This window comes from Rhinolophus sinicus, linkage group LG04, assembly GCF_036562045.2.
Source record: "Rhinolophus sinicus isolate RSC01 linkage group LG04, ASM3656204v1, whole genome shotgun sequence".
Lineage (NCBI taxonomy): Eukaryota > Metazoa > Chordata > Mammalia > Chiroptera > Rhinolophidae > Rhinolophus > Rhinolophus sinicus.
In genome coordinates, this window is record NC_133754.1 from 188,740,980 (window position 1) to 188,751,866 (window position 10,887).

The window sequence follows — 10,887 nt, forward strand, 5'->3', positions numbered from 1 at the left end:
TCATACTGCTGTTGGGCTGTCTCCCCTCTCCCCCGCAGTGCACCCCAGTCTGTCTACGAGAGGGACACAGCAGACATGGAAGGGAACAGAGAGTCCTGGCAGTGAGTCAGTTCCCCGGAGAAGGCAGGGCTCTGGGCAGGGGCTGCAAGCCCCCCCTCCCCCATCTGCCCGTGTCCCAGATAAGGGCCAATGTGTGTTTCCTGAAGGTCAGGGCAGCCGAGGGGAGGGCCCTTCCTGTGCACACAGGGCCTCCTCGCTGGCCACGTCAGGACTCAAGGGGGCATCCCCGAGTGGCTGGCGGTCTGGCACATGCCCGAGCTGCAAGGGACAAGGGCCCAGCCAGGCTTTGGAGTTGAGGCCCCTGACTGCCTGCAATCTCACATCACTGAACCTGGGGCCTTTATCTGAAGGACAGAGACAGTCACAGCACCACCTCATGGGCTTGGGGGTGACATACTGGCTTCTGTGCTTGGTCCAGAAAATGGCTCTCAGTAAACAGCAGCAGCTACTGTACCCACGGCTCCTGCACTGTTGTCCTCGCCCTTACCCCTTGTCACCATCCCCGGTGGCTCTCCTCTCCCCACCCCTGTAAAGGTTCCTTCTCCAAATCCAGGTCATCTGAGTGCCAGATGACAGGAGGCTCCCGGGTCCTTGTACTCTGCTGCGATCTCGGCCAGCCCTTGTCCCAACCCCAGCTCAGACTGGCCCAAAGGCCGTTCCCACACAACCCCAGAGTGTCAAGTGGGCACCGGGAGCCAGCTGAACTGAGCTGTCCCTCACACAGCCGCCCCCATGTCCAGTGGCCAGTGCACAAGAAACGTCCTCCCTTTGCCCAGCTGGGCCCATTCTGCACAGCTGCCCCCAGTCCTGCCCAGTGCACGCAGGCAGCTGGCTCTGCATGTACATACACGTGTGTACACACAGCCAGGCCCAGCCCTCCTGAGCAGCATGCCCAGCCCAGCCTGGCCAGTGAGCAGAGCAGGCTGAGCCCAAGCAGTGCTGGGCCTCCCTCTGGCAGCCTGTGTGGGCTGCAGTCCTTGGCGCCCACCCTGGCCAGGCCTGGGCACAGGCCACAGGAGCCGGCTTTAGCCCAGGGACAAGGTGCAAACTTTGGCAGAGTTTTAATGGCAAAGTTGGTTGCAGCGACAATGCCACATGGGTAGGGGCCAGGAGCTGTGGTGGGCGAGGGGTCAGAGGGGGACAGGGCAGGGCCGGGTCCCTGAAGCAACAGCGCACGAGGACCGGTGGGCGGTGGCAGCGGTGGGCGCTACATGATGGAGCAGGCTGACAGCGGGTTCCGCACGTGGCAGGTGCACGCAGCCCCACAGTACTGCCGGAAGGTCTGGTAGCAGCTGCCCTCGGGCTCGCCCCCCCATTGGCCACCCGATGGGGCGGTCAGCGCCTCAGGCGGCAGGCGGCTCAAGATGGACGTGTTGACAGCCAGCGCAGCCAGGCCGTAGTCAGTGAAGAGCACAGTCTCACGGCGGCAGGTGGGGCAGGAGATGAACTTGTACTTGGGGCAGGACTCATACAGGATTTGCAAGCACTGCTCACACACAGAGTGCAGGCAGGACAGCACACGGGGCCGCCGCTGAGTGACATTGTACGTGTGCCCGCAGGTGGGGCACTCCAGGGGCTCACCCGCAGCTGGTGCAGCCCCCACTGGGGCCCCCGAGGCTGTGGGGCTGGGCCGCATCACGTACTGATTCACAATCACCTCGTCCACTGGCGCCACGCGGGGGAAGCCCAGCTCCGCACTGCCCTTGCGGGGCCGCCGTGGCAGGGGTGGGGTGCGGGGCGCCCCTTCCAAGGCAGGCATGTCCCCCCCACATGCCTGGTTGACAATGATCTCCGTGTCTGAGGGCCAGGCACGCTTGGGTGCCAGAGCTGGGGTGGGCCGGGGCACAGGTGGGAAGCAGGGGGCGGCCGCCTGCAGCTCGGGGAACTTCTCAGGGTGGACAATCTTCATGGCCTCCATCTTGAGGATGACATGGGGGCCCTTCAGGCAGGACATGAGGAGGCCCGGCCAGCCACTGCCCACCTCGGGCCCAGGGTCAGCCGGCATCCGGCTGTCTCCAGTCAAACTGGGTGTTAAGGTGGGAGGGGGCGTTGGGTGGGGCCGGGGGGGAGGAGTGGGGGCAGCATCCTGGTCCCGCCAGGCCTGGTGGGGACCCCGGCCACCCCAAGGATTCCTGGGGGCGACCGGCGAGAGCTGTGGGGGCAGGGCCCCTCCCAGTGGCCACAGTGGCTTCTCTGGTCCAGTCCTAGGAGGAGGAGGAAGGGGCGGGGGTGGAGGGAGGCTGGGGCAGGGGGGTGTGGGAGGCTGCCCTGGGCTGGAGGTCTGGCCCAGGGGCTCACCCAGGCTCTCTGACTGCTGAAGCTGGCGAGGGGGCGTTGGGGGGGCTCCCCCTGCAGCCGAGGTTAGCAGTACCCGGACTGGGACATCCGGGCAGGCAGGGGCTAGGTGGGCCCCATGGTTCCAAGGCAGGGCGCCCAGGGAAGGCAGCTAGCCTGAGCCCTGGCTGCGGGAGGACCCGGGCCGCGGGCTCCGCGGCGGCGGCGGCGGCGGCGGCGGCGGCGGCGGGAGCGGGGAAGAGGCCTGCACCAGGCCCGAGCTGCAGGTGAGAGACAGCGTAAGGGCAGCGCCCGGGCCCACCCTCACCCTCTCCCAGCACAAAAGACTGGGCGCCCGACCTCTGACCCTGACCCTCGCGGAACTCGGACCCAGTCTCTCCCTAGTCCCCGCCCCCAAGGTCCGACCCCTGCCTGGGTGGGGAGGAGCGGCGAGTCGCGACCCGCGGGCGTCCCGCCCCGCCCGCGCTCACCTGCCCCAGCCTGGCGTCCCCGAGCCGCGCGCCGCCGCCGCAGAGGTTGTCTCAAAGGCAGGCCCGGGTGCGGCGTCCGCGCCTCGGCCCGGCAGATCCGGCGGCTCCCAGGGCTCCGGTGGCAACCTGGGGCGATGGCTTGGCCGCGGCGGCTCCCGGGGGCGCGGGACGCGGGGCGCGGGCTCGGCGCGGCGGCGGCGGCAGGTGCGTGCGAAGCGTGGCGCGCTCTGCGGCGGAGGCGCGGGGACCGCAGTGCGCGCGGCGCCCGCCCGCGCCCGCAGCGCCACCCCCCGTCTGGGGACCCGCGCGGGGTCCGCGGGGCGGGGCCAGTCTCTTGGCCGCCCCTCGATCCGCAGAGGGCCTGGGGCCCGCTCCCGGGGTAACCCTCTGCCCGTGGACCGCGTGCTGGTCAGGACCCCCGTGTCGCTCCTCCTCCAGTTCCCCCCAATCCTGTCCCCGCCTGGCTGACCCTGGGTCCTAGGCAAGCACCACCCCCCAATTCTGGAAGGGAAATCTGCTTTTCGAAGCCCAAGGTTTCACAGTGCCACAGGGAACAAGGGGATGGCGCCAAGAGGTGATTCCAAGAAAGCTGGTTCCCAGGGCCCCACCCTCGGACTGCCTTGTGTCCCCCCGAGAGTCAGGGTCTCTGCTTGTCCTTCCGTTCAGCCCCAGTGGGATTGCCTCTGGAGTTTTCCAGCTCACAGGTGCACCCAGGCTCTGCCCAGTGCTGGCAGCTCAAAGAGGGCGATATGACCACTAGGGGGTGAGCAGGTGAAAAAGTAGATATCAGGAGTGGACGGAGGGACGGTAGGTCGGAGGAGAAGGCTCCAAGGACAGGACAGCTGGACAGATGGGTGGGGTGAGGGGTATGCGGAAGGTCAAACCGACAGCTGGACAGACTGCTGTGAGGCAGCCCACAGAGGACACGCACCTACTCAGGGTGGAGTGGCCCTTCCCGGCCTCCCATCAGGTCAGCACGTGCCCTGCTGTCACATAGTTGATGCCCTGCTGTCACATAGTTGAGCGCTAACCTGACCCCACCCAGCAGAGAGGCCCCATTCCTTTCTGCTTCCTCCTCAGGCCAGGCTTCCCTGGGATACACCCTTTGCCTTTGGGGAGCCCTCAGGTGACAGGGAGGACAGAGGACATGGTGCCAACTACAGGGCAGGGACTAGGGCTGTGGGAGCCTCCAGAGTACGGTACTCTGATCTGCCACAGCCACCACGTAGCACACTTGCACTCCTGTGGCCAGCACTGGGCCCTGTCTCTGACCCTGGACAGCCACCTCCCCTTTGGACAAACCAGGCTGCACCTTTAGGCTCAACTCCAAGTCCTGCAAGGCAAAAGCCCAGAAAGGTCGGTGTTCCTGGTAAGGGAGCCCATGTGGGCAAAACAGGCTGGAGGAGAGTCCCTGGCCCATGGGGCCTGACTTTGCTGCCCTGTGTGACCTCGGACTAGTGTCTGGGCCTCAGTTTCCTCTGCCATTCAGCGAGGGCAGGTGTAAGAGGTATGCAAGTGAGCAGGTGCCCGGCGGGATTGGCAGGGAGGGCCTTATAGGCCCTGCTGTGAAGGGGGCAACTGAGGAAGGCCCGGCTAGTGGACATCTCGGAGCCCAACTTCGGCCACGGCTCCGCTCACCTCTCACCTACCTACCCGAAGAGCGCGCACGAAAGGAGGCACCCGCCACCACGCCCCGCCCCTTGCCCCGAGGCCCCGCCCCTAGGGACGAGATCCCGCCTCGAGCCCGCCCAAGTCCGCGCCTAGCGAGCCCCGCGGTTCAAAGCTGGGACTGCCCAAGCCGGCTTCTGGACTGTCCGAGGCCAGCAGACGCCGAGCCGGGTCTTCAGGGAAACCCTCGAGCGCTGAGGCTTCTGGGGAATAAAGTTCCCACAGACCGCCTCAGGCCTGTTATGGGCATGCGCCATTCCCGCTTCGCGGCGAAGGGTGGAGTCTGAGGGAGCGGTGGGCGGGGTTTCCGGCGCCTGCGCAGTGGGCTTTCGTCGTCAGCCTTCCAACTTCAGGGCCTCGAGCCCACTTGCCCCCGTATCCGGTGCTGCATCGGTAGAACTTGTGTCCGGACCGGTCCGACCGGCCCCACACATGCCAGCCCGATCACCCTGGCCTTTGGGCCACGTCTGATTTGATCCTGCCCTTCCTGGGATTCCCCCGGGCGCCAAAGACTGGGGGTGCGGGTCCAGCCGCACCCTACTGCCCCAGGTCGCCCCAGGGGGAGCGCACCAGTGCCAGCGTTCACAAGTGTTCACATCCATTGTCACCCCCGTACACAGCGACCCTGCGTGGCAGGTGCAAAGTGCCACCCTACAGATGAAGGTGGGAGAGGGGTCAAGGTTGAAGCATGGGGACACTTGGGATGAGACTCGCGGCCCTCCGAGCCCGCCAATCAGAGGGAAACTGGTTTCAAAAGGGAGCTAGACATGTCACTTGTGTATGACGCGCGTGTCGCCGATTGTGAGATAAGTACGTTTTTATTGGCAAAAGTGTGTAAATCAAACAATTTTTTTATCTGTTAATAAAAAGCAAGCGACTGAGGTCCTGCTCTCAAACATCCGGGTCTCTGTCTGCCAGCAGACCCCGTCCCGTGTCTGGCAGCCAGGATCTTTGCCCTGTGTCTCAAAGCAGGGGCTCTGAGGCATGTGAGGGATGGCTGAGGTTCCCCAGACCACCCGAGGGCTGGGACCTGAGAACTTGACCCAGGGTACCCTCCTGCCCTCCTTCCTGGTGAGTGGCAGGTCCCTGAAGGGCCCAGCACATGCCTGGAATGCATCGAGACTGAGTCACCCAGGCTGGCAATACCCCTCAAAGCTGAGGCATGACCACCGCCCACAAGAGCACAAAGGGTGGGTGTCCACGGTGCTGGAGAAGCGGGAGCCTCCTAGGATCTTGGGAACCCCATTTTTGAGTCCCGCCCATGGCCCCGCCCCTCCCCAGGAGGGAAAAGGCGGTTGTCAGTCGCTTGGCTCACAGGCACTGGGACCTGGCCTAGAGGACGAGAGGACAGACGGCTGCCACTGCCACTTCAGGTGGGTACTGGGCCAAGGGGCTTCCTTGCACTGGGGGGGTCCCCCGAAGGGCCAGCTCAGCTGTGTCTCCAGCCTCCCTCACCCATTCCCAGCTCTCCGTCACAGGGCACTGCCCCTCAGGGAGGGGGAGGACACCTGGGGGATGGCTGGGAGACAGTGTCCCTCACACTTGGCTCTCTCCCACATACACACACACTGGCACAAGGGCCTGGCACGCTCTGGCATCTGCACAGCCTGGCTTTCCTGGGGCAGATGCTTTCTTGGGCTACAGCCATTCCCTTCCACTTAGCCAGTGTTGTCTCCTCTGCCCACCCCTGCCAGGCCAGGCCATGGACCCCCATGAGATGATCGTCAAGAACCCGTATGCCCACATCAGCATCCCTCGGGCACACCTACGGCCTGACCTGGGGCAGCAGCTGGAGGCAGCGCCCTCCTGCTCAGAGTCACAGTCTCTGCCTATGGGTCCCTGCAGCCTGGAGCCCAGCCGCCTCCTGCAGCCCCTGGAGGTTGCTCCAGGGCCTAAGGGCGCCAAGGGGGCCAAGGGGGCCGCCCCTGTCAAGGGCCAGCAGGCCTGGCAGCAGCCGGGCAACCCCTACAGCAGTGGGCAACGCCCGGCAGGACTGACCTACACCGGCCTGCCACCTATCGGGCGCGGTGACGACATTGCCCACCACTGCTGCTGCTGTCCCTGCTGCTCCTGCTGCCACTGCCCTCGCTTCTGCCGCTGCCACAGCTGCTGCTGCGTAGTCTCCTAGCCTGGCCGCACAGCGGGCCCCAGGACTACTCAGGCAGCCACAGCAGTGCCTGGATGTTTGGGGCAGCCCGGGGGCCATGGTCACGGTGTCAGCTGCTTCCCACACTGCACAGGGACACCTACCTGCCAAACAGGCCAACAGCTCAGCTCAGGCCCCTCGCAAAGGAGCTGTGGGTGCTGGCCGTGAGAGCAGACCTGGGGACAGCCCTGACCCCCTCCCTCAAGGCCCAGGGCCCAGGCAATAAAGCAGAGTGAGCTTTGTTCAGGTGACTCCTCCTTTGCTGCTGACCCTTCAGGAGGGACGCTGGGCTGGACGGTACCGCATGCCCCAGCCTCTGTGGGACATTTGGGGGTGAGGAAGCCATTGCCTCCTGATACGCTGACCTGCAGGCCTCGGGTCTGCCCAGAGTCTGGACAGGAGGGGTGGGAGTGGGGCCCCTGCCCTGGCCAGGCCTGGGTCCAAGCTGGGAGACAGGTCAGTCCGTGGGTCAGACAGCAGGATGCCATGCATAGAATGGGGGGGTGGAGCTCCAAAAAAGGCCTCCATGAGGTGGATCAGGTTGGCAGGATGGTGGTGGGTGGGACTGGTGCTGGCAGGTTTCTGGGAGAGGGAGCCCAGGCAGCCAGGACCGAGCCCTGCTCACTGTGAGTCACCGCCCTGCCTCAGTGGGGTCATTTTTCTGGCTTCTCAGGCAACAGCCAATTCCTGAACATCCGTTGGGTGGAGCAGCCCATGCTGCCTCCCTGGCCGTCCTGCCTCCAGGGATTGGGCTTCCTGGAGGAGGTGGACAGGTGGGTGCCAGGCTGGGGGAGGCCCTTGGAGGACCTGACTCCCCGCAGTGGAGTGGCATAGCACGCGTGCTCGGGAGAACATGCGGGAAGCTCAGCTGCTAAGCGTGGCATTGTGTCACCACTAGGGTGAGGCCAGGATGCCGGGGCGAGGAGTCAGCGGCGAGGCCAGCACTGGGCACCCTGAGCTTCCGGGGCAGAGACAGCCACTGCGGAGCTGGCCTCGCAGGATGGACGGGTCCTGGTGCCGGCCCTCCCCTGACCCACAGTGACAGGCCACATGGCACAACCGGTCTCCAGGTGTGGGTGGACATGTCATTGGCTTGACTGTGCAGGGACTCAGGTGTGCCAGGCTCCTGGCCCCTGCCCCATGGCTGGCCCCCACCAGAGGATGACCCCACCCAGGCCAGACACAGAAAGCTGCCCGACCAGTCCAAGAGGCTTCGGACTGCCAGGATGTTAGGAATAGGAGGGGCCCCTCTGGCCCTTGGCTTCCTCCCAGCCAGGTGGTGAGGGTCCTGGAGGTCCTGGCCTTGTACTGACCCTTCTCAATACACCCTATTCTGCTGTGCCTGTGTCCCCGTCACTTGGCTGGCCCTGGCGCTGTAGCCGGCAGATGCCAGGAGTAGGTGGTTCTGATGGCACGGTGCCCTGTGCCTCAGAGAGCCTTTGGGTGGTCCCTGTGTGTGAGTGGGGCTCTCCACACCTATGCTTGAGGTCTCCTTGGGGCATTGTGGGGCTGGCCACTGCCCCACGATGGGAATACAACAGAGTCAGCTTAGACAGGGATGAAAGTGCTGGGGCAAATCAACATGGACCGTCACACTGTGACTGAGCTTAGGAGGAACAGGACCCGTCAGGGCTGTGAGCTGGTGGGGTCCTGGCAGGCTTCCTGGAGGAGGTGCTGCTCCAACTGAGAGATCACCCAGGTTAAGATGGGAAAGTTTTCCAGGGTGAGGTGGGGGCCAGTATGTGAGTGGGAGTGGGGGAGGGTCTGGGTGGAGAGCCAGGAAGATGGGCCATGAGGAGCAGCAAAGCCAGGCCTAGGTTGGGAGTTAGTGGAGCCTCGTCTGGGCATGGGTGGGGGCAGGGCTGGTGGGGGGCTCCTTATCTCCTGCCGTGTTGGTGGTGCCGGTGGATCCAGTTGCAAGTGCTTTGTGGCTGAAAGGGGAGCCCGCCCGCCTGCAGCCACCACCTGCCTCCCTGCTGACTCGTGCTGGCCAGTAATGTGAGCCCCAGGGAGGGAGCCGCAGGGCGCCCTGGGTCCCCCCACCCCCGGCCACCCTCTGGCTGGGCATAGCCACCCAGCAGAGCGGATGCAGGTAAGAGAGGCCTGGGGCTCAGGCTGGCTGGGATGGGTGGGGACCTGGTGCTGGGCAAGAGGGCCATGGAGAAGGATCAAACAGCTGGACAGGATGCTGTCCAGCCACTGGCATGGGAACCCGGGCTGTGCCCAAACGCAGGCATCTGCTGGTCCCACTGGCCACTACCCACCCTCCGGGTCTGCACAGGCCTGGGCTCCTGTCCTCTAGGGTGGGCTCCGGATGCCAGGGCCTGGACCACACAGGACATTCACAGAGGCAAGCGGGCTGGGCTAGAGCTCCCCTGCGTGCCTCCCGCAGGATGCTGCGGCCACAGGGTCCCCAGGCCTCGGAGGAGGGGACAGCCGCTGGGACCCGGCGGGGCGATTGCATCATCTGCTACTCGGCCTACGATCTCACTGGGCATTTGCCTCGCCGCCTCTACTGCGGCCACACCTTCTGCCAGGCGTGCGTGCGGCGGCTGGACACGCCAGCCCACGAGCAGCGCTGGATCCCCTGCCCGCAGTGCCGCCAGAGCACGCCCACGCCCCGCGGAGGGGTGGCCACACTGGACCTCGACCTGGCCGCCTTCCTGGCCATCAAGGCCGAGCGGGAGCCATCTCGAGTGGAGCCCCCGCCCCCCGCACCCCTCAAAGGCAGCACAGCCATCACTCAGCAACCGGCAGGGCTCTGCCCATCCTTGGGCCCCCAGCCCCACTTCCCTCGACCCAGATGCTGCTGCTGGGGCTGCAGCAACCTCTGCTTGGCGCCACCGGGCAGCCCCGAGGTCTGAGCTCGGGCAGGGCGCCTGCTGCCCGTAGCATGCCTACCTCAGAAGCTCTGACTGAGGCACCACCTGCCCAGGACAGCCGGGGGCCGATTGTCCTGGGTGCCGCCCCACGTGGACCCCCCCCAGGCTGCGGCCTAATGTCAGGGACTGTGCCCATAGTACTGTGAGACTCTGCAGGGGGCCGGTGACCTCCTGCCGAATCCGACCGGAATGCCCAGGCCGCAGCTTGCCTGATTGTGCAGGGCGGGGGCACTCACTGCTATCGGAGTTGCCCACAAGCCCAGCCCAGGCCTGACTCAGCTTAGAGCACGGCTCTTACAAGGGTCTGGTGGCCAGTCGCCAGGGCCGGCCTGCAGGCCAGAGGGGCCGGGCCCAGCCAAGGCTGTTCCTGGGGGTACCTGTTCCAGTGAACCATCCCAGAGGTGTGAGCTGGGAGCAGCGAAAGGGCCACTCCCTTCACCCCTGGCCTGCAAGCCAGCCCTGGGGAGTTCTCATTCAATGAAGCTAACCGAGCCCCCATCGTGTTGGCTGCTGTTCCAAGAGGGTCCCCTGCAGATGTAAATTTACTGCTGTGACAAGTGTCCCAGAAGAGGGCTCTGGGCAGGAGAGGGTGGGGACTTGCCTGAGGTTGCATAGCTTAGCAAGGCCACTCCTACCCTGAGCCCTTTCCTGACCCTCGGCTGCCTTCTGCCTCCTAGTGGCCACCACACAGACACTTTTGAGGGGCCACAGCAGGTGCTGGAGGCTATGGGTGCAGACACCCCCAAGTCAGGCTGCAATATTCCCACCCCTACCTGGGAAGGAGCTGTCACTCAGGAGCTCCTGGGAGGGACTGCTGGGCCCGCCCTGGGTGGTGGGTGGCAGGAAGGGGAGGGACAAGAGAATTTGCTGAGAGGACACTCAGAAACCTCCTCCTTCCTTGGGGCAAAGTCCCCCAGGCACACAGCGATTGGTGGGCAGTGGGCAGAGTGCTGGAGCCAACAGGCCCCCTGGGGAAACCAGGCCTGGGGGTGGGGGAAGGGGCTGGCCCCAGCTCTTCCTCGGGGCGTTCCAGGAGCAAGAAGGGGACTGACTTCAGAAAGGGGCACCCCATAAGTGATGGGCCAGGCAGGGCTCAGCTGTGGAGAAAACAGCATGGGCCGCACCTCCTGGTCCAGGAGGGGTTGGGGGTAGGGCTGGGCAGCCAGGTGGCCTGGGGGGGCCAGTCCTCCCCCCACTGGCAGATGGAGGTATGACATCCTGGACTGTTGCTGGCCACCACTGGGCCGGGCCCAGCCCTGCCTCAAACCCGATCTAAACTGGATGATCTCAGGGGCTGGTGCTGTCCTCACCCAACTAGTACAAAGGGCTTCCCTCCCACCCTCTGACGGGGCAGGGATGAGCAGAC

At 65.3% G+C, this 10,887-nt stretch overlaps 3 protein-coding genes across 3 annotated transcripts; 2 read left to right on the forward strand and 1 right to left on the reverse strand.

Moving 5' to 3' along the window:
- Window positions 1-1,104: 1,104 nt before the first annotated feature.
- Window positions 1,105-4,338, reverse strand: RNF208 (ring finger protein 208). Its single transcript, XM_074331426.1, has 2 exons — window positions 2,826-4,338; window positions 1,105-2,615 (listed from the first exon to the last, which is right to left on the reverse strand). Exon 2 carries the CDS (start codon window positions 2,063-2,065, stop codon window positions 1,268-1,270), a length of 798 nt encoding a protein of 265 aa, XP_074187527.1. The 5' UTR covers window positions 2,066-2,615; window positions 2,826-4,338; the 3' UTR covers window positions 1,105-1,267.
- Window positions 4,339-4,635: 297 nt separating this feature from the next.
- Window positions 4,636-6,881, forward strand: CYSRT1 (cysteine rich tail 1). The gene is made up of 2 exons (XM_019756810.2): window positions 4,636-5,866; window positions 6,188-6,881. The coding sequence occupies exon 2, from the start codon at window positions 6,196-6,198 to the stop codon at window positions 6,619-6,621; it is 426 nt and encodes a 141-aa protein (XP_019612369.2). The 5' UTR covers window positions 4,636-5,866; window positions 6,188-6,195; the 3' UTR covers window positions 6,622-6,881.
- A 1,667-nt stretch (window positions 6,882-8,548) lies between these two features.
- On the forward strand, window positions 8,549-10,832 carry RNF224 (ring finger protein 224). Its single transcript, XM_074331427.1, has one exon. The coding sequence runs from the start codon at window positions 8,844-8,846 to the stop codon at window positions 9,501-9,503; it is 660 nt and encodes a 219-aa protein (XP_074187528.1). The 5' UTR covers window positions 8,549-8,843; the 3' UTR covers window positions 9,504-10,832.
- The last annotated feature ends 55 nt before the right edge of the window (window positions 10,833-10,887 follow it).

Excerpts from the sequence above, each read along its gene's own strand:
- CYSRT1 (XM_019756810.2), top strand. The coding sequence starts at position 6,196 with ATGGACCCCCATGAGATGATCGTCAAGAACCCGTATGCCCACATCAGC.
- RNF208 (XM_074331426.1), bottom strand. The coding sequence starts at position 2,065 with ATGCCGGCTGACCCTGGGCCCGAGGTGGGCAGTGGCTGGCCGGGCCTC.
- RNF224 (XM_074331427.1), top strand. The coding sequence starts at position 8,844 with ATGGGAACCCGGGCTGTGCCCAAACGCAGGCATCTGCTGGTCCCACTG.